The sequence below is a fragment of the Trichechus manatus genome, unplaced genomic scaffold (assembly GCF_000243295.1).
Source record: "Trichechus manatus latirostris isolate Lorelei unplaced genomic scaffold, TriManLat1.0 scaffold00007, whole genome shotgun sequence".
Classification (NCBI taxonomy): domain Eukaryota; kingdom Metazoa; phylum Chordata; class Mammalia; order Sirenia; family Trichechidae; genus Trichechus; species Trichechus manatus.
Window position 1 is genome coordinate 20,539,841 of NW_004443943.1, and position 23,496 is coordinate 20,563,336.

Genomic DNA, 23,496 nt, shown 5'->3' on the forward strand with positions numbered 1-23,496 from the left:
TGCATTTTCCAAAGTACATGCACTTAAGCCTGAGTGAATCCTTTTCAATACTTAATACTAAAATTGATATATTTAAGTACTAATAACATAATGGCACCTATTTTAAGTACTAGCATAAATGATCAACTAAAACACATTTTAAAATTGTAGCACTTTGACATAAAAATATAGTAAGTAATCAAACCTGACACTCTAAATTTTAGAATCACTTGACACTAAAATAACACACTACCATGTCCATTATATATTATAACCTTCTACGAAAAGGACTAACACAGATGATCCAAGAGAAAAAAAAAATTAAGAAATTACCAATTATTTACTTTGATAGAAGAAAACAAGATCAAATTTTTCTATGTACATTCAAAATAAGAATTTATATCCTTAAATAATATCCAATAGGAGCAAATCTGAAGCCAGTAAATCCCTTTCATAGAAAAGTGAAAAATTATCAAAACAAAAAAGCACTAGGCCCAGGTGGTTTTACAGGCAAATTTCACCAAATCTTCAGGGAAGAGTCCTCTCATATAAATCATTCCAGATATTAAAGTAAGCCTAACTATACGTTCAGCTGGTGGCATAGCCAAAGAAATAATTATTTCTAGCAATTTTAAAATAAAGCACACTGACTGTATAGCCCTAGTGCAATATAGTCTAAGGGGGAAAAAAACTGCAAAGAAATCTTAAATTGAACTTAGTAGTCTTATTGTTAGCTTCAAAATAATATACCAACAATACTACTATATGTTTATTGCAAATTAAAGGAAACAAATAATTATTTTTGTGGCACCGGTTACCAAGATTTTCAGGATAAGAAAAGCACAAGTATAAAATAAAATTAAAAAATTAAGTATAAACCATGTCTTCTCAATTTAGACCGGATATATCAGTATAAACTCTTATTTTTCTCCATCTAAAAATATGTATCTCCAAGCTCTGTTCACTGAAAAGTCAGAGAAACAGTAACAACCCAATAGCAATGAGCATCCCTAATACCGAGATTGTGTCCACTATTTACCATTTTTCACTAAAGGCTCCTCAGAAAAATAACTAATTCAATGGCAGAAAATGTTACCGGCTAATCCTAGCTCATGTAGTTGTGCCATAAAGTAAGGACATTATCAAAATCTATTAAGATCATGTCAAAAGAACAGCAGTCACCCTGAAGAGGATTCCATTTGAAATTACAGGAAAATTTGAACATTAAAAGAATAATGACAGCAACGGACTGAAAGACATCAAATATATAAAAATCTATAACGATGGTTTTAAAAACTCATTTTTATCGTTAGAGATGTCCAACTCATGATTCCAAAAATAAAAAAGGAAAAGAATCAAACATTCATCCTTTGATAGTTTCCTTGCTATCACATCTTTTACCCTTCAGACATTTTCCACACATTCTCAACTGAATGTTCTGAAAGCAAAAATTCTGTAAAAATCATTAAACCATTATATTCTGAGCTTGGTAATATATCACAAATACACTCTAACTTACTTTGGTAGATAATCATTCATTGTATAAATTAGGAATCATCTTACCCAATTATTTCAACTCACTAATATAACAAAATAACCTGTATCCTGTTAAAAAGTAAAAAAAATAAATAAAAAATTACCTTTTCCTGAAATTACTTCTTTTTCTACTCTCCACCTAAATCCAAACTGATGAGAAAAAAATTACATTGTGTGCCAAAATAAATTTAAACATTACATTTAAAATTATATATAAATCTAAACTTGGAATCAATGATTGACATAATGCCACTTACCAACCTAAAAAGTAAACTTAATTCCCATCATGATAGCTTTTTCTCCTCTTATAGGATTCTAGGTACTTGAAAAGAAGTTTGAACAATAACCAATATATCTGTTAAGGAACTATCTTTTTCACCTTCAAACTACCTTAAAAGTTATAGATGCCAGGCTGCAAGATACCTAAGTTAATAAATAACAGATACCCTGATCTATGATCCCGACCAAAAAAAAAAAATAGTTACTTAACTTCTCTAACAGAACCTACATCACAGGTTGTTGTATTAAGATTGGTAATTCAGATGAAGTGTTCAATGACTGACACACAGTAAAAGTTGTTAACTTCGGTTATTACTTATATCGTCTATTACTTGAATGAGGCAATTCTGTATTTAAATACAAATGAGGGCTGAAGATAGTCTATAAAACCTAACAAAAATAAAATCCTCCAAGTCTAGGAAAAAAAGAAATGCAAAATAACTCAGTTTAATTCTATTTTTTAATCCTATATATGTAGCAGGGATTACCTGCCATCTGAAATATGTTGGAATGTCTATTGAAGCACAGTCAGATGTACACAGCAATAGTTTTCAAACTTTTTCTTCCATTCATTACTCTATTGAACAAATAATTATTACTTATTTGTCTTGGCATTCTGCTAAGGATTAAAAAGTGATTATTAAAATGAGTCTGTCAAGGACTAATGGACCACGACTACCACAGCCTCCACCAGACTGAGTCCAGCATCATGAATAGATGGTGGCCAGCTACCACCACTGACTGCTCTGACAGGGATCACGATAAAGGGTCCCAGACAGAGCTGGAGATAAATGCAGAACAAAATTCTAACTCACAAAAAAAGACCAGACTTACTGGTCTGATAGAGACTGCAGAAACCCCAAGAGAATGGCCCCCGGATACCCTTGTAACTCAGTACTAAAGTCACTCCTGAGGTTCACCTTCAGCAAAGATTAGACAGGCCCATAAAACAAAATGAGACTAAATGGGCACACCAACCCAGGGGCAAGGATGAGAAGGCAGGAGGGAACAGAAAGGCTGATAACGGGAACCCAAGGTTGAGAAGGGGAGAGTGTTGACACGTTGTGGTGTTGGCAACCAATGTCACAAAACAATATGCATAATAATTGTTTAATGTGAAACTAACATGCTCTGTAAACCTTCATCTAAAGCACAATAAAAAATAAATAAACATGGATCTACACAAAAAAAATAAAGAGCTCTGAAAACGGTAACAATTTTACAAAATACTGTCTGTCATCAAGGTTATAATCTTATGGGTGGGGGGGGAATAAAAAATGTAAAAAAACAACTAAAATATATTCTACTAGTTGAAGATCCTGTAGAAGCTTTGCCTCAGTATGTACTTATATTCTTTACTGAAATAAGTTTTTCCTGCTGAAAAGTCAGATTAAAAATATTAAACCTTTAAACACTAGAATTACCTAGGGCTTGGTGCTAAGTCTCCTTCTCTTCTCACTCTACCCTCTATCACAAAGGCGTTACACATATAAGCAATAAAAGAGAAGGATCCATACTTCCAGACGACACAAGGTTCTATGACCATATACTTGGACTGACATATAGAAGAACAATAAACTTATAGCTCCTTTACAAGTCAGTACTATCTGGGAGTGTTCTCTGTTCCTTACTTCTAAATCTAATCCTAACTGATACAATGACCCAACTAAGTTCTAAATGTTGAAAGGGAAAAGGAAGCCTAAAAAGGAATGGGAGTGTGGAGCAAAGGCAGAAATTCCATAAAAATGCCCTAAGTATAGAAAGATTAGTCCAAAGGACTAATGGACCACAACCACCATGGCCTCCACCAGACTGAGTCCAGTACAACTAGATGGTGCCTGGCTACTATCACTGACTCCTCTGACAGGGATCACAATAGAGGGTCCCAGACAGAGCTGGATAAAAATGTAGAAGAAAATTCTAACTCACAAAAGAAGGCCAGACTTACTGGCCTCACAGAGACTGAAGAAACCCCGAGGGTATGGCCCCTGGACTCCCTTTTAGCTCAGTAATGAAGTCACTCCTGAGGTTCACCCTTCATTGAAACATTAGACAGGCCCATAAAACAAAATGAGACTAAAGGGGCACATCAGCCCAGGGGCAAGGACTAAAAGGCAGAAGGAGACAGGAAGGCTGGCTGGTTAATAGAGAACCCAAAGTTGAGAAGGGAGAGGGTTGACATGTCATGGGGTTGTTAACCAATGTCATAAAACAATATGCGTACCAACTGTTTATAATGAGAAGCTAGTTTGTTCTGTAAACCATCCAAAGTACAATAAAAAGAAAAAAATTTAAAAAGTAAAATGAGACAATTAAAAAAAAAAAAAAAAAAACCCTGAAGTATCTACCATATATATTAGGCACTGAGCTAGGAACTGGTTAATTAAAAATAAATTGTTGTTTTTAGGCGCCGTGAAGTTGGTTCCAACTCATAACGACCCTGTGTACAACAGACTACTGGATCCTGCGCCATCCTTGTAACTGTTGTTATGTTTGAGTCCATTGTTGCAGCCACTGTGTCAATCCATCTCCTTGAGGGTCTTTCTCAATTTTGCTGACCCTCTACTTTACCAAGCATGATGTCCTTCTCCAGGGAATGGTCCCTCCTGATAACGTGTCCAAAGTATGGATGAAGTCTAACCATCCTTGTTTCTAAGGAGCATTCTGGCTGTACTTCTTCCAGGACAGACTTGTTCATTTTTCTGGCAGTCCATAGTATAGTCAGTATTCTTTGTCAAAACCATAATTCAAAGGCATCAATTATTCTTCGGTTTTCCTTATTGATTGTCCAGCTTTCGAATGTATATGAGGCAATTGAAAATATCATGGCTTGGGTCAGGCACACCTTAGTCCTCAGGGCAACATCTTTACTTTTTAACACTTTAAAGAGATCTTTTGCAGCAGATTTGCCCAATACAACACATCACTTGGTTTCCTGACTGCTGCTTCCATGGGCATTGATTGTGGATCCAAGTAAAATGACAACTTGACAATTTCAATGTTGTCTCCATGTAGCATGATGTTGCTTATCAGTTCAGTTGTGAGGATTTTTGTTTTCTTTACACTGAGGTATAGTCCGTAGGTTTTTAAACATTAGATACAAAATGGACACTATACTAGCTATAAGATATTGTGAAGCAACACACATATTAGACACTACTGAAAAAAATTATTAAACCAATCATGGTTCTAGCTAGTGAGATCTAACTATTTTAACAAAAAAGAAATCCTTATGATATATAAATCTAACATAGCTTCTTAAATAGGCTGTCTTTCTTAATATAAATATATACTATCCATAACATACATATTTATGCAACATTCCCTCTCCTCCTATTTCTAAATGAGCTAAGTCTGTTCCTGGGTCACCTTCTCCAGCTACAAGTCTAAAACTGAAGCTAGGAATAAAAAACTTTAATTAACTAAAGTAAGATATAATGAGAGAAAGGAAATCTACCATTACTAATTACCAGTGATAAGTTAACTTTACTAGACATATAACAGAAGATGTATATTTGCCTCTTTATAAATGTTAGTTTGAAAAAAAAAACTATCAATTTCAAACATCTGTGAAAAGAATAAAAAACATCATTATGCCATGTCAAATTATTCATTATAATCACAGAGGAGCTAGACTAGAATCAGCATGAAACAGGATCCAGTAGCCACTTGTGTTTAATTTTAGACTTTTCATGCCTCAGCTCACAAGAAAGCATCATTGTCCAAGGGACCCTTTTCTAAATTCCTTAGCTGCAGAGGTTAAATGGTCCAAATCACACTTCACAGGTGCAAGAAAACTTAGACTAGAATTATCTTTAAAAGAATAATGTGGGATATGATAGTATAATAAAAATTAATATTGTCCTTAAATAAGAATCTCCTTCTAGCAATATTCTGAAGGCATACCTTATTTTCTTTGTATTTACTGAGATCTGCTATGCAGTATTCCTTGAATAATTTATCATAGTATTTCTTTGCAAGTCTCTTCTCCCTAGATCCATAAAATTACAAATATTACCCATTAAGAAATCCAATCACAGTTTGCTTCTTGGAAGCAATGTCAAATAAACAACACATATGATATAAATATTAACATTTTAAAAGAAGCCTATTACTTACATGCACATAGACTATCTGGATATTAACTATTAATAGTGGTTCTCTATTAATAGTGGTTCTCTAAGGAGAGAAACTGGAAGACTGTCAGTCAGAGATGATTATTCTCTGTTTTTTATCCTTTGTAACATCTGAATTTTTAAAAATCATTCTCAGATATTATTTATCCTCAGAATATTTTAAAAATTTAAAAAGCATACAGTAGCATATTATAAGGCAACACACAGTGAAACCTGTGACAGCCAGAACTTGACGGGACTGCCTTGTTTTTCCAGGTCTCACAAGTTTTCCACCTACGACGGGGTGCAGTCTTACCACTTTTCTATTGCTCATTTTAGTGGAAAATACTTGAGTTTCCCTTCACTGACAAGTTTCCACCTTACAGAGGTTCCCACTTTCACAAGTTTTACTGTACAATCTTGTAAAAAATGTGACAAATTATTTAAAGACAAAGTCAAGCAATGAGTCAGTTAAAACTGCCAAAAATGACCAAAACAATCAAACCAGGTTCAATATTCCTAGGCATGGTTTTATGTCCTTAATAAAGAAATTTTCTATGAAGGGGCTGAATGCCCTAGATGAGTGACAAAGTAAGAATACACTCAATAGCACAGAGACAGAACTAAAACATTGGATGTATTATGCCTCTGATGGCTAAAATTACCAAGTCATGTCCATTTCATCCTCCTCATTCCATAGGAATCTATGATTTTCTCGTATAACATCCAAATCTGTTTTGTCATTTTCTCTGGAAAATGAAATTATTTAAATTTAGTACAAAAATAAAATTAGTCAAATTTAGGTTAATCAGTTCCGTGAGACTTTCGAAAACCTCAGTGAAAATATAATACAGGAAAATAAACACTGTTATAGGATGTACATATATATAAAACTATTTCAGTATTCTCAAAAGGCATTTTATAGAGTGCTGCTACAGAAGCAAGACAAATGAATAAGGAATCCATCTGTCTCTAGTGCTGGTTTCAATTCAACAAATGGTGCTAAGTTACCAATGCTAGGATGAGAAAGCTGAATAAACACTAAATGAATAAGGATATGCAAATAAAAATAAGTTTTAGGATCTAACCAAAAGTAACACTACTCTATCGAGCTCTTTTTAAAAAAAAAAAAATTTCCAAACTTCATTTTATGACAGCTTCCTGGGAATATGAAGTAAGGTAGGAAGAGAGTTGAAGGGGATGATCTCTCAAGATAATATGCTAACATTTTGAGGGCAGGGCAAGGGGTCATTGAGGGATGTAGGCTAAATCGACAGAGATACATTTAGGTAAATGAGATGGTACTGAAGTTCGTCAGGGCCTTTCCAACTCTCATAATTGTTAAGTCAGAGAAAAGCCCACACAAAACCAAGAGGTGCTGACAGAAGAGCCTCAAATGCAGGAAAAAATTTCACATGTGAGAAAACACTAGAGTGAGGTTTCTTGCAATACCCCATCTTTTAAAAAAAAATCGCAAACACTAAGTTCTAAAAAGTTCAATATCTCAAGATTCCTTACAAAAAAAATTTACTGCATAATCAAACTCTTAAGTCTTTCTCATATATCCTGTTATTGCCAGGGTCAACAGGTGAGGAGGCTCCTGAGGAGGACCTGCGGCAAAAGAAATGGGTTTCTTAGCTAGCGGCCGTGGATAAGGGAATCTCTATCTTAGGATATAATAAGGAAAATAGAACAGAAAGCAGAGGAGAGTAGCCAAATCAGAAAACACAGTAGCTGTAGGCCTTTAATTAAAGTCATCCATACTCCCCTCCTATTCTTTGTAAATGTCATGATACTTACCCCAAACGCCTGAAGTCTTCTTTTTTGCCACCATAGTATAAAATATAATCATTTACAAACTTTTTATGCCTTTGATACTGAAATGCAAAAAATTAAGGATTTTATATACTCAGGAGTTGTGCTGTGTTTATGATATATTACTGAGTGCGGGGGAAAAAAAAAAGCATAGTATGAGTCCAGATGGATTTTTAAAAATATGCCAGTATGTTCTATACACGCTTATACAATTAAAAAAAAAAAAAAAAACTGTGGTACTGGCAAAGAATACTCTATATACTGTGCACTGCCAGAATGAACAAATCAGTCTTAGAAGAAATAAAACCAGAATCCTTAGAAGAGAAAATGGTGAGACTTCAGCTCACTTTACTTTGCATGCATCATCAGGAATGACCAATCACTAGAAAAGAACATCATGTTTGGTAAAGCAGAGGGTCAGCAAAAATGAGGGAAACCCTCAATAAGATGGACTGACACAATAGTCACAACAGTGGACTCAAACACACTAATGATCATGAAGATTGCACAGGACTGGGCAATGCTTTGTTTTGTTATACATAAGGTTGCCATGAGCTGAAGCCAACTCGACAGCAACTAACAACAAAGTACTGTAGGGGGATACAAATATAAATCAATGGAACAGAACAGAGAACCCTGAAATAGAGCCACACAAATATGCTGATTTTTGTCAAAGATGAGAAGCAATTCAATGGAGAAAAAAACAGACTTTTCAACAAAGTGCTGGAGTAACCGGATATCCATAGGCAAGAATAAAAAGGAATCTTGACCTAAGTCTGATGCCTTATACAAAAATTAACTCAAAATGGATCATGGATTTTAATGCAAAAAGTTAAAACTATAAAACTTTTAGAAAAAAATATAGGAGAGAATCTTTGGGATATAGATTAGAGCCAGGCAAAGTGTTCTTAGACTTGACACCAAAACCACAATCCATAAAAGGAAAAACCAATGATTTGGACCTCATCAAAATTAGAAACTTTTGCTCTGTGAAAGATCCACGTAGGATGAAAAGACAAACTACAGACTGGAAGAAAAATGTTCTAGATACTATCTGACAAAGGACTAGTATCTACAATATTAGATAAAGAACTCTCAAAACTCAGCAGTATAAGTCCAATTAATAGCGCATAAAAGACATGAACAAACATGTCACCAAAGAAGACATAAAGATGGCAAATAAGGACATGAAAAGATGTTCAACATCATTAACCATCAGGGAAGTGCAAATTAAAACCACAATGAGAGATCATTAGACAGCTATCAGAATGGCTAAAATAAAAAAGAGGGCCAACATCAAATACTCGCAAGGATGCAGAGATACTGGATCACTCATACATTGCTGGTGGGAATGGAAAGTGGTAGAATCACTCTGGAAGTTTCAGTTTCTTAAAAAACTAAACAGGCAACTACCATACAACTTAGCAATTGCACTTGCAGGCATTTATATCAGAGAAATGAAAACTTACGTTTACATAAAAAATTGTACATCGGGGGAGGCAGAGCCAACACAGTGCTACAGACAGAAGCACTACACCGTCCCTCCACAGCAAAGACCTGAAAAACTAAGTAAAACAGATACAAACATCAATCCTGGAACCCTAAGCATCAAATAAAGGGATAAAGAACTCATCCAAGCACCAAACGGAATAAGAAACTGATAGAAAACAGAGAACGAGGAGAGCTTTGGAGTGGAGAACCCCTATCAGCTAACACAGCATGGATCTGCCATCTCAGACTCCTTAGCCACCAAGAATGGAGGGCAGGGATATGGGAAGGCAGCTTCACAGAGCTCCCAGCAGGAGACAGAGCACCCCGTAACCAGGGATACATGCTTTCGCACTCCCCACCCTTCTTCCTCCTGTGTGACCTCCATCACTTTCTGGCAGGCCGCAGTCCCTCGGTCAGGGAGACACCGGCTCCTTGCCACTTGGATTTGCCATGCCCCCACCAGCCGGCTCTGTTTGTGCCATGTTTTTGTTACTGTTGTTGCTTTTTTGGCTTCTTTTGGTTTCTTCTCTCACCTCCCTCCTTTCCTTTCTCACAAACACCTGGTGCTGTCTGCCATCTCCTGGCTGAGCAGTGCCACTTAGCTGGGGAACCACTTCTCCGGACCATACCATCAAGCTGGTGGGCTCCCTCGGGATTTTTTCTCCTTTTTTTCTCTCTCTCTACCTTTCTTTCTTTCTGTCCTCCCAAACACCTGGTGCCATGTGCCATCTCCACTCCTTCTTGACAGGCTGTGCAGCACCGCTGGGTGGGGGAGCCACTTCCCTGGTCCGTGCCACCACGCCAGTGGGCTCCCTCGGGGCATTGTTCTTTCTTGCTTTTTTTCTTTTCTTAGTTTCTTGTCTCTCTCTACCTTCCTTCCTTTCCCTTCTCCTGAACACCTGGTGCTGCGTGCCATCTCTGCTCCTTCTTGATGGGCTGTGCTGCACCTCTTAGCTGGAGAAACACTTCCCTGGTCTGTGCCACCACACCAGTCGGCTCTCTCAGGGTTTTCTTTTTTCTTCTCTTTTCTCAGTTTCTTGTCTCTCTCTACCTTCCTTCCTTACCCTCCTCCGAACACCTGGCATCGTATGCCATCTCCGCTCCTTCTTGACAGGTTGTGCAGTGCCACTTGGATGGGGAGCCACTTCTGGTGGGCTCTCCTGGGTTATCTTTTTTTTCTTTGTTTCTTGTCTCTCTGTACGTTCCTTCCTTTCCTTTCTCCCGACCACCTTGCCACGTGTGCCTTTTCTCTTTTTTTCTCCCAGTTTCTTATTTATCTCTCCCTTCCTTCCTTTCCTTTCTCCCACCCACCTAGCTGCATGTGCCAACTTTGCCTCTTCTTGATAGGCTGTGCCACACCACCTGGCTAGAAAGCCACCAGCATATGGCTTCCCTGGGTCTGCGCCACTCCAATGGCAGGCTCCCACAGCACCTTTTTGTTTCATTTTGTTTTGCTGTTTTGTTTTTTTGGCTTCTGTTTCTCTTCTTCTTCCTCACACCACTTAGCTCCACACATCACATCTTCCCATTCCCTCCTGCCTATCTGCACCATGCGCTGAGCACCACACCCCCGAGCAGTACAGGTGTGGACCACCAGACCCCACCCTGCACTGCCCCCTGACCCTGCCCTGTCAGCCCCAGTATGTGCCACAAATGACCCATCCCTGCCCCTCTCCCACAGCTGAGAGACTGGCCCTGCCCACTGGACAAGGTGGTGAGAAGTATCATGCCCATAGACAAGCAAACAAAGAACGTCCAGCCCACCTGTCCAGACATAACCAAATAAAACAAAAAAGTAGGAAGAAACAAACAGATCTACAACCAATAAATGAAGAAAATAATTACTGAATATCCCGAGACAGCAGACAATATCAAAACATAAAAAAAAGGACAAGATGGTTCTAGTAGGTGTCCAAAATAAAACACCAGATGACCTTCCGGTAGAAGAAAAGGCACTGGAACTACCTGATAGGGAATTCAAAGCTCTTAATGTTCAAGAGTATACAAGAGATGATGGAAAAAGCAGACAAAAATGAGGAAAAAATAGACAAAATCATGGAAAATACAGACAGAATCATGGAAAAGAGAGACAAAACAATTGAAGAATTCAGGAAAATAATACAGGAACAAAATGTCAAAATAAGCACACAACTAAAAATCATACAAAAACAAAAATTAGAAATCCAAAAGATAAACAAGATTTCAGAAATGGACAGCATCATAGAAGGTTTAAGGAGCAAGTCTGAAACAATGGAGGGCAGGATCAGCGAAATTGAAGACAAATCCTTGGATACCACTTTGTTTGAGGAAAAATCAGAGCAAAGAACAAAGAAAAATGAAGAAACCCTGAGAACAATGTGGGATACAATCAAAAGCAAAAATTTGCATGGGATTGGAGTTCCAGAACAGGGGAGAAAATGGAAAACACAGAGGATCACTCAAGAATTGCTGACACAAAACTTCCCTATTATCATGAAAAACAAAATGCTGACCATTCAAGAAGCTCAACGAACCCCATATAGGATAGACCCCAAAAGAAAATCACCAAGACATAGCATAATCACACTCTAAAACCAAAGACAAAGAAACAATCCTGAGAGCAACTCTAGAAAAACGAAAAGTCACATAAAAGTCTAAACTCTGATTACTTGGCAGAAACCATGCAGGCAAGAAAGCAATGGGATGACATATATAAAACCTTGAAGGAAAAAAATTTGCCAACCAAGAATAATATATCCTGCAAAACTCTCACTCAAATATGATGGCAGAATTAGGACATTTCCAGATAAACAGAAGTTAAGGGAATATGTAACAACCAAACCAAACTCACGAGAACTATTAAAGGCAGTCCTTCAGTTAGAGAATCAACAACATCAGACAACAGCCTGAATCTACGACGCAAGACTGCATCAGCCAAATACCAACCTAGATAACGAACTCTCAAGGATAAAACAAAACTGAAAGATTTACAACAGGGAACCAGAGAGGTTAATCTGTTAATGACAACAACATCAGAATAATAAAAGAGGGAATAAACGGTGTAGGTATAGAACCTTCAAATGGAGAGGAAGTCAAGGCAATACCAAGTAATAAAAGACTGGTTTAAACTTAGGAAGATGGGGTAAATTCAAGGTTACCACAAAGAAAGTTAACAAACCTCATCAAAATAAAGAAAAAAAACAAAGTCTCAGTAAAAACAAAATCTACAAAAATCAAAAAAAAACCAAACAAACCCACAAACAAAAGGAATTCAGCACAGGAGAGTAGGAGGAACATAGAAAACATCAGCACCACAAAAAAAAAGCACTACAAAACGGCAGCAATAAACTCACACCTCTCAATAATTCCACTGAACATAAATGGCCTAAACGTGCCCATGAAGAGACAGAGTGTGACAGAATGGACAAAAAAAACAGGACCCATCAATATGCTGTCTACAAGAGACACATGTTAGAACAAAGACATAAATATATTAAAAATCAAAGGATGGAAAAAAATATACAAGCAAACAGCAATCAAAAAAGAGCAGGAGTGGCAATACTAATCTCAGATAAACAGACTTTAAAACAAAATCTATCACAAAGGACAAAGAAGGGCATTATATAATGATTAAAGGGACAATCCATCATGAAAACATAACCATAATAGATATCTACGCACTCAATGACAGGGCTCAAAAATACACAAAACAAATTCTAACAGCATTCACCCGACTGAACCCAGCACAACTAGATGGTGCCTGGCTACCACCACCAACTGCTCTGACAGGGATCACAACAGAGGGTCCTAGACAGAGTTGCAGATAAATGCAGAACAAAATTCTAACTCAAAAAAAAAAAAAAAAAGACCAGACTTACTGATCTGACCAAGACTGGAGAAACGCCAAGAGTATGGCCCCTGAACACTCTTTTAGCTCAGTAAGGAAGTCACTCCTGAGGTTTACCCTTCAGCCAAAGATTCGAACAGGCTCATAAAATAAAACGAGACTAACTGGGCACACCAGCGCGGGGCAAGGACGAGAAGGAAGGAGGGGACAGGTAAGTTGGTAATGGTAATAGGGAACCTAAGGTCGAGAAGGGGAGAGTATTGACATGTCATAGGGTTGACAACCAATGTCATAAAACAACATGTATGTTAATTGTTTAATGAGAAATTAGTTTGCTCTGTAAAACATTTAGGTTCAATAAAAAGAAAAAATTAAAAATGAAAGAACAGTCCTTGGGTAGGGGGGAAAAAGAAAAAAAAGCTTGTATATCAATGTTTATAGCAGCTTTATTTGTAATAGCCCAAAACTGGAAACAACCTAGATGTCCTTCAACAGGTGAATAGTTAAACTGTGGTACATCCATACTATGCAGTACTACCCAGCAATAAAAAGGAATGAGTTTACTGATACATGCCAAAAACCTCAATGAATCTTCACAGAATTATGCTGAGAGAAAAAAAGCCAATCCAAAAGCCCACATACATACGGTTTCATTTATATAACATTCTTGTAATGACAAATTATAAAAATGGAGAAGAGATAAGAGATTGTCAGGGAGAGGATAGGTGCAGGAGAAAAGCAGGTATTGCTATAAAAAGGCAACATGAGGATCCACTGCAGTGATAGAAATGTTCTATATGCTGACTGTATCAATTTAATATTCTGGTTGGGATACTGTACTAGAGTTTTATAAGGTGTTGCCATCGGGGGAAACTGAGTAAAGGGTACATGCGACCTATTTGTATTATTTCTTACAACAGTATGTGAATCTACTGTTATTTCAAAATAAAAACCTTAATTAAAAGAAAAAATAGGCAGCAGGCCATATTTGGTCCACAGGCTGTAGTTTACCAAGCCCTGTCTTACAGCCTTAGCTTCATACCTACAAAATGAAGGTTAGATTAGATTCTCTCTCTCAATTCCCTTCTACCTTGGATTTTCCCAGACTCTTTGAGTTGAATATTTTCTGCAGGTGACATTAACTTAAAAAAAGCCTATACAAAAAAGTGGAAGTAGCCACTGCCACCCCAGAGGGTCTGTTCCTTATGCCTACTCCTGTATCTTTGATTCTTGTAACCTGGGGCATTATCAGATCTCCTTCCACAAAGGTCCCACCCTGATGTCTGCCACATGAGGTTCCCTAATACCTGAAACTCCCAGCTGCTAGTAATTAGATCCAAGAATATTATTAAAATGGGTCAACTTTTATCTTTTATTAATAGGTTCCTGTGTATCTAACTTTTGTTTCCTTGGCAATACACTAAACAAGTGAACCTTTAGAACACAATCCTTTTTTTAATGGTAGTGACAGGAAGTTTGCTTTTTAAGTAAAATTTTCTGTTTTTACTAAAATTGTTAACATATAAAATGTACCATACTGACAAAAGAATATTTATAACGTATGCAATTATGGTTTTAAAAAGAATAAATGAACATCCTTGTACCTGCCACTCAGAAATGTATGTCCCTTTCCAATTACATCCCCCTCTCCATCCTAGTGATAATCACCATCAAAACTTTTGTATTTCTCATTCCCTTGTTTCATTTGTAGTTCACACATAAGCACCCCTAAAGAATATACTATTTAGCTTTGTACACTTTTGAACTTATAAAACTGGAATTTACTGTATATCACAAATTCATTTTTAAGTCAGAGACTGTTTACACATAGCCAATCCAACTTTTCAGTACGAAAAGCTACAAACAAAACATATTCAAAGCACTGTATTAAACATAGTTAAAAACTGAAACATTTTAAAATCATATATTCACCTTAGATATCTTCAATTTTCCCAAAACTTAATCCTCCATGTATCCTGTACAGATTTACTAAGACTTCAAAATGCTAAAGGAACACGTGGCAGATGAGATCCATGAGAAAGCTAAGCTACTGGGTACAACAAGAAAAACAGACTGATGGCACAAGAGTACTGCTATAACTTAAAGAAAAGTATTAAGAATGATAACAAAGTGAAGCAGATGACTACAGGCAGGGATATACCTAACTGAAATACCCCAGGTCTTGCTTGGCCTCTTATCTTCTCAATATTTCCAACAATAAAATGGATGGCCAGTGCTAACAGTGTCGTAAGCTAACTCATGTCTTATCTAAAAAAGAATCCTATCTAAAAGTTGAGCTAAGACATGGCTACAACAGGCACAGCTTAAAGATAGCCTAAAGACATACCCGAGAGGTGAAACCACAGCAGGCCTGGAACAGGCTACAGACAGATCTAATTTTAAATACAAGTTTTGCAAAAACCTTAAACAGCCAAGAATCAGGTAGGAAGACAGGAAGAGTTAAAATGAGACTAAAGATAAGTGTAGAAAAGAGAATGTTGAGAGCTTGGCAAAAACAGGTTGAAAAAGTATCTGTAGGCTCAAGGACTTTGTAAGCCTATTGATAGAACACTAGCAGTATGTTTTATTACCTTTTTGTCTCTAAATCTTTCTTATATGTAATAAGAGAATTGTACCCAGAAGTATAAATGGCAAAATTCCACATCAATAAAGACTTATCTTTAAAAATAAGATATAAAAGGTCTATTTGACTTCACAAGATTTTATAAAACAAAAAAGTGTATCTGAAAATAGTCTACTCATTCTAAAAATCTAGAAATATAAAAAGGATACAGCATCCATAGCTATGAGATGAAATCTTCTATTTCTTGCTTCTTCCCTGTTAAAACAAATTTTATTTTAAGCGTATTTAAGTGTCTGTATTCTATTTAATAAAATTAAATCCCCAAATCCCTGAGTTCACAACATTTTAAACCAAGGAATGTAATTTACACTAAGGTACCATACCTATCCAGCAATTCGGCTGCAACTTGTTTATGTGCCACTTTTCCATGTTTTTCTTTCTGAAAAGGCTTTTTAAGCAGTAAGTCATCTTCAATTGTTCTGGTTTATTAAGAAGAAAAATTATTAAAAGAGTTAATTTTTTTTCAAAGGATTAGTGTTCCCTGATTCTTTATAATTTCATAATTGGAACGTGTTTTTAAGAATTCAAGTCTTAGCTTAAATAAGACTCACTGATCTTTAATAAGAATTTTACATCTTCTTAAATAGCTTAATTAATACCCTATTTTACGTAATGGCTATAAAATGAAAAAGATGAAACTAACAAAAGCATGGTTCTGGTGTCGGACCATCTGGGTTGCTGGGTTCGAATGCTTGCTTTGCCCCTTACTACCTACATAATCTTGGGCAAATTACTTAACCTCTTTGTGTCTCAATGTCCCTGTTTGTAAAGTAGGGAAAATGAAACTTTTGTTAATTGATAATTTGAAAAAAGAAGGGCTGATTATAGGTGATACAGATCATAGATGATCACTCCTAGTTATTTAGATAACTATAAACCTAGTGCAGAAAAAACTACCCAACTAGATTTGCTCAAGTTCTATTCTTACAAAGTAACATTTTTTAATGGAAAATATAAACCAAAAGGAAAAAAAAAAACCCATTGCTGTTGAGTCGATTCCAACTCACAGCAACCCTATAGGACAGAGTAGAACTGCCCAGTAGGGTTTCCAAGACTGTAAATCTTTACAGAAGCAGACTGCCACATCTTTCTCCCGAGGAGCGGCTGGTGGGTTCAAATCAACAACCTTACGGTTAGCAGCTGAGCACTTTAACCACTGCACCACCAGGGCTCCCTTCTAGAAACTGTAAAGCACTATAAAATATAATTTATTATAATTACGACTATTCTTTTGATTATGCATGAAGACTGAATACCCGACAAAAATGATTAGTCCCAGTCAGTGTATCTAATACATCCTCTCGATGTGAAATAATAAACCAATTTCTACAAGTTTGGTTAGTATGAAGCAGTTAACCACTACTGAGTTAATGAATAAAACCAAATTTCTAAGCACTGACAACTGAAAACAATGCCCCTAAACACAGCAACATCACCAAGATGTAGCCTCCTTACAAGGCCCAGACTTCATCTGTGGACCCCGTTTTGTTTTGCTTTGCTGTTTGTGCCTTCTTTAATAAAACATTCCATGAGCTCTTTCCCTTGGCCACTTAATCTTCTGATTTACATAACCATAAGACCTGTGCTGCATTATAATCCCATCCTCCACACTAACCTTATTTTAAAGTCAAGTACTGGCAAACAGACCACCAATCAAGCCCCTTCTTAGCTAAGACATTCACAAAAAGTCCTTGAGGTTGAATAAGAAATATATGCAATAGAGAGATCTGACAGCTTTAATTTCTTTCCTTCTTCCCCTTTCCATAAACCCCTTTACAGCATAAACATTATTTTCTTATTTTTTCACACAACTGTTCTCAAATTTTTAGTCAATTCATTACAGTTCAGTGAAATAAAAAAATACATTCAGTAGAGCATAGTTATCATCACGTGCAAACACAATCCAAAAACTTTCATAATTATTTATACCCCATCTCCAACTAGAAAGAATTGAAACACAGCTCAATAAACAATTATTTACCTCTTTTTCCTTTTGCTGGATTCTCCACACTGTTCCTCATCACTAAAATCAGAGTCATAGCCTCCATGACCATGCATCTGGAAAGGAGTAGAAAATCAGCGGCTTAGAATCTAAGTTGACAACAGTTCAGAAAATAGAATCATTCAAAAATAAGTTATCTTAAAAAGCCACAACAGTTTCAGAAGATCATCATGGGCAAACTGCTGTCCATGGGCTTTCACTTTGAAAGAAAAGACTTACCCTTCAGCAAATGCATCCATACACTGATCATTTTTCGCCTTTAATTATCACTACATCAACAAGGGAGGCTACTCGTTGACCTTTCTATTGAAAACCAGGTTTAGAAGCTACAATGTGACTGCACACAAAGTTCAGCAATGGTTCACTTTTATTTGACTCAGTAACAACAGTTGCTATGTATTTATTACCAACTCTGTTCAGACACTGTGCTAAGTACTTTACAAACAATTCTTCTAATTCTGCAAATTAGGATCTATCATCTCCATTTTATAGATTAAGAAACCAAGGACAACTAGATAGAGGTAATGGTTGCACAACATGGAGTGCACCATAAGCCACTGAATAATTCACTTTAAAATGGTTAATTTTGTTATGTGAATTTCACACACCCTTCCCCTCTCCCCCACAACAAAGAAAGGAACAAAGAAAGAAAGAACAATTCAAATTAAATGTCAATTTTACAAAGCAAATAAGCAGCTGGGCTGATCTACTTGATTCTAAAGTCTGTGATTTCAACTAGTCCAAACTGCCTCTATGGAATATACCAAAATTTTGAGTAGCTATATTCAATTAGAATTAGGCATTGAGAATTGTACCATATCAACTGATGAAAAATTTCCTGTTCTTAAATCTTTTTTCAACACATGTAAAGATCTCTACTTTTTCTCTTTAACTTGAGTTTCCTCAAGGTAAACTACTTTGCCCTTTGGCCTAGTCAGCTTAATTTTTTTTTCAGTTCATTTTTAAATTCTTAGAAATGTTGGAAGACCTCAGTTATCACTTTTTTTTTTTTTAAATTCATGGATTATATCAGAAAAATTTTCTGGTTGAGCATTAAACTGAATTTGGGACAAATATTAACAAGAGATGGATGGATTATTTGACCATTTGATGTCAAATAGATTGAAAGCTCAAAAATATTCTATTAAAATATAAAAAAGTCACATTTGGCAATGAGGGTTCCACCATTAACTATGATAGCTTTGCACCATACACGAACATTAATTCATATGGCTGGAAGGAACCAGACTAGATCAAATGACATATCAAATTTTTAAAACTTTAATAGTCACTATAGTAAATACAGTGTGAAAAAGAGGAAAGAACTCCCTCCCTACTTTGTAGCGCATTGGACCTAGGGCAGAACACATTTCTGGCTACCTTGAATAAGTCACTTCACCCTCCTGGGCTTCATCTGTTAAATAAGGTGGCTACATCAAATAATCATTAAATTCTATGTGATCTTTCTGTGATACTACTTTCCAAGTTCGGAGTATGGGTGTATGCCTCTTCTCCGCCCAAGAGAATTCTACAGAGAAGGCTCCAGCCAAGGTTGGAGGTGATGGTTAGAAGGCCACAGTTCCTAACCTTGCCGACATGTTACTGTCTTACAGACACACCTGGATCTCATGCCCCTTATCAAGTCAACTCCTTGCTCCAGCTGTGTTTTCACCATATCTACTCAAGCCACAGATGTACTCTTACTCCTTGTCCCACTTTTTTCCCATCTTGATGGGGGACAACCAGTGTGGAACTTAGAGACGTATCCTAATTTAAATCCCGGCTATGCACTCTACATTTGTCTTTTTTGAACATGTTCCTTAACCTCTCTGAGCCTGTTTCCTTACCTATAAAATGAGGCTAATAAGAGTACCCACCTCATAAGACTAAAGATTAAGTGTTACCACATATAAAGGGTTTTAGAAGAATGCCCTATAAATCAGAATTATTATCATCATCATCTTGTTCCCTCTCCCATTTCTTTTTTTCTCTGGCGGCTTCATCATTCCCATACCCATCTCAACTCAGCGGTTGTACTAAAAAGCTGTCACTCACTTCAGTCCAGGAATCAACTGTCAAAGGCCGAGAAAAAATCAAGAAGGGAGACGCTGGCTCTCTCCAGAATCTGTCATTTAAAAAAAAGAAAAAGATCACAATCAACTAGCAAGTTTCGAGGTACTTCTTCCCGTACCCAAATAGACCCAAGGTCCTCCTCACACAGCCCTTCCCGTCCTCCCTGCTATGCCAGGTTCTCCCCACCTCGTCGTTTCCTCCTTCTTTCCCCGCGGCTGCAGCGACGACCTACCGCCTGAGTGAGCCGCTGCAGAGCCACCTCCGTGGCAGACGCCGCGCAGTCTCGCCACAGCAGACGCCGCCGCTACCGCGGACTCCACACCTCCCCTACGGGTCCTGACAGGGCGCCGCTTCCGGTCCGGCTAGGACGCGTCCTTCACCTAATGGGCATCGTCCCAGGGCGTGCCGGCCTTGTGTTACAACCAGAACAGCCCCGGGAAACAAGGGCGGCGGGAGAACAGGGCCGGGACAGGAAGAAAGGCTTCCTGCCTTCGCGAAGCTGCTGCCAGGTTTTTTCCCGGACCTCTTCGCTCTCCCTTCTGCGGCGTCCAGCACCTACTACTGTGTGGCACTGCCCTGCAGATCATCCTACACCCCTCGTTTGAAAATATATTTTGCTTTAGAATAAACCCTGCCTGAATAGCACCTGCTGTCCGCTTTCTAGTAACCTTAGTAACGCCTCCTGAGAGCATCCTCGCGGTGCATGTCAGCCTCCGATCTGCCTTCTTCCCCACACCGGATAAAACAGTTCTCATAATTACAACAAAAATAACTTTCCATCGTTAAACCACCCACACAAAAGATACCATTCCAAATGCCTTGCTTGTGGCAGAGAAGCTAATAGAATTTTTGCGGAAAGGAAGAACACCATGAAAGGAAGTAGGCAAAATTGCACAGGGTCGCAGATTGTCTGCCGACCAAGGACCTGGCACGCATAAGAGATCCAAAATAGATCCTTAAAAAAAAAAAAAGAAAAAAACCAGCATGGGTAAGAAAAGTTAAATTATTTTAAGGTCCATCAGGTCCTCTTTGTTTTGCCCTTTCTACATTATGATGCCCCGCTCTGCTTTCCAGCTTAGTTACTGGGTTTGAATCTAATCTCCCTTCTGCATCACCAGCTATTTATCTTTGCTTCCTCCTCAGACCTACACGGTGCCTTGTAAATCACAAGCGCTAATTAAATACGTACTTGTCGAACTGAACAGGCAAGCCTCTGTCTTTTACTGAGGGCTCATTTTAGAGAAAACTTGACAATACACATTCATCATTTTACATCTTTTTGCACTAAATGGTAGATGACAGTTTCCTTATCTGTTCAAGGCTCTCTTCTATCCCTCTTAGGAAAATATAGACGCACCCTGCTTTTACCCAATGCAGTGGATGTGAGCTTGAAAAGCTGTAAGGTAAGTCTGATTATTGTAAATTCAATTATTTCAAAGTGTAACCAGATTATACTTCTATCAAAATGTTCATTCAAAATAATTTAAAGCAATAGGAAGCCTCATGATTTAACATGATACTAATATTGAATTACTTTGTCAAGCAGTTCCTTTTCTGCTAAGTGTCTTACATTAAGTTCTCTAGAGAAGTAAAAGCAGTGAAGCACATAAATATAAATGTATAGAGTGAGATTTATCTCAAGGAAATGGGTCACACGGTTGTAGAGGCTGGCAAGTCCCAAATCTGTGGGTCAGGCATCAGGCTGGAAATTTCTTCTGACTCACATGGTTGCAGGGGCTGACGAACCCACGATCAGCAGGTCAAAGGTAGACTGTTGGCTTACAGGGCTGGAGAAGCTGGCGAATCCCAGAAATGGCAGGTCAGTCGACAGACTCAAGTCCCAAGAACTGGAGGTCAGATGATGATGAGCCAGAAGCAGGATCAGAGCAAGCGAGAGAGTTTTGCCAGAATGTCCATATATATTGGTTGCAGGCCACACTTCTGAGAAAACTCCCCTTACAACCAATTGGCTAATCACATCAGATTACATTACAGAGATGATCACATTATATTGCTGATGGTAGATCACAAAATGGAGGATAATTACATCAGATCACAAAACAGAGGATAATTAGATAATATTGACAATCATGGCCTAGCCAAGTTGGCACATAACATTAACTATCATGGTCCACCCCTTGTCAGCTTGGCACCTGTACACATCTTAAACCATACATAATCCCTAAATAAAGACAATTATAAAGTCGTACTTGCACCTAACATCATACAATTAACATGCGTACAACTGAAAATGCACTAGCCCTGTTTATATCTTATATTTTATAAGTGATGGGATAAGGGAGGGAAGAAAATAAAACTATTTAAGATATATATGCATATATATGTGTCATGGATTGAATTGTGTCCCCCCAAAATATGTGTCAACTCGGCCAGTCCTGATTCCCAGTATTGTGTAATTGTCCACAATTTTGTCATCTGATGTTATTTTCCTATGTGTTGTAAATCTTACCTCTATGATATTAATGAGGTGGGATTGGTGGCAGTTATGTTAATGAGGCCGGACTAAATCTACAGGATTAGGTTGTGTCTTAAGCCAATCTCTTTTGAGATATAAAAGAGAGATGCGAGCAATGAGACAGGGGGACCTCATACCACCAAGAAAGCAGTGCCAGGAACAGAGCGTGTCGCTTGGACCCGAGGTTCCTGCGCTGAGAAGCTCCTAGACCGGAGGAAGATTGATGACAAGGACCGTCCTCCATTGCTGACAGAGACAGAAAGCCTTCCCCTGGAGGTAGTGCCCTGAATTCAGACTTCTAGCTTCCTAAACTGTGAGAGAATAAACTTCTGTTTGATAAAGCCATCCACCTGTGGTACTTCTGTTATAGCAGCACTAGATAATTAAGAAAATATGTGTGTATATATAGATATATGTACATATATCTATATATCTATATATACACGTATATATCTTGTCATCAAGACGATTCTGACTCATCGTGACCCTATAGGACAGAGTAGAACTGCCCCATAGGGTTTCCAAGGAGTGGCTGGGGGATTTGAACTGCCGACCTTTTGGTTAGCAGCCAAGCTCTTAATCACTGCACCACCAGAGCTCCGTGTACATATATATGTGTATATATGTGTGTGTGTGTGTGTGTGTGTATGTGCATGTGTGTATACATACACATATATATGAACACATATTCATATCCTAAAACAAGGAAGAAATACTCATAACAATTGCAGTCCTTGTTTCTGCAACTGGTCACTTGGTCATAATGGTATTTAGAACTACCTTCTTCCACCACCCATTTCATAGTCCCTTTACCCTCAGCAAACACATCAGCTGGTCGTGGTCCTTTGCTTGGTGGGGTGACCCACACCTTCATTTCTGAAGAGTCTGGGTCATTAGTAGTCATGTAGAAATTGGGTTGCTGTACTTTTCCATTGACTTTAATCACCGGGCATGTGATTACTAATACTAGAGACACCCTAAGGGATCTCTGGTAATCCAGACATACTCTTCTTTACCGCGATTATGTAGTATCAATCCAATTTCCGCTTGGTAATCAGGATCAATTACACCAGCCAATATAGTAACTCCTTTCTTTGTCTGCTGATCCAGAAGCATGAGGAACACAAAGTGGCTGGGTGGCATTCTTAACTTCCAGTTCAGTGGAATCACTGATGTGTTGCTAGGTGGGAGCATTCCTCCCTTTGGAACTAAGACCTCTAGACCTGCAGAGCATAGGGTCGTGGAGACAGTAAGCAAAAA

General features: G+C 37.7%; 1 protein-coding gene across 5 annotated transcripts in view; it reads right to left on the minus strand.

The window, feature by feature from the left end:
* Positions 1 to 20,156, minus strand: part of LOC101344438 (protein FRA10AC1) — a 40,449-nt gene extending 20,293 nt beyond the window's left edge. The window contains exons 1-9 of one of the 5 annotated variants that reach the window (XM_023740126.1): positions 19,947 to 20,156; positions 19,743 to 19,812; positions 17,667 to 17,743; positions 16,009 to 16,104; positions 15,835 to 15,880; positions 7,710 to 7,786; positions 6,575 to 6,658; positions 5,701 to 5,785; positions 1,620 to 1,665 (exon numbers count right to left, since the gene is read on the minus strand). In XM_023740126.1, coding sequence (XP_023595894.1) covers positions 1,620 to 1,665; positions 5,701 to 5,785; positions 6,575 to 6,658; positions 7,710 to 7,786; positions 15,835 to 15,880; positions 16,009 to 16,104; positions 17,667 to 17,743 — 511 coding nt within the window. In that variant the 5' untranslated portion in view covers positions 19,743 to 19,812; positions 19,947 to 20,156. Of the gene's footprint in view, positions 1 to 1,619; positions 1,666 to 5,700; positions 5,786 to 6,574; positions 6,659 to 7,709; positions 7,787 to 15,834; positions 15,881 to 16,008; positions 16,105 to 17,666; positions 17,745 to 19,742; positions 19,924 to 19,946 lie in introns of those variants that run through there. The other 4 variants (XM_023740118.1, XM_023740114.1, XM_023740120.1 and 1 more) reach the window with 4 other exon arrangements.
* Between the last annotated feature and the right edge of the window lie 3,340 nt (positions 20,157 to 23,496).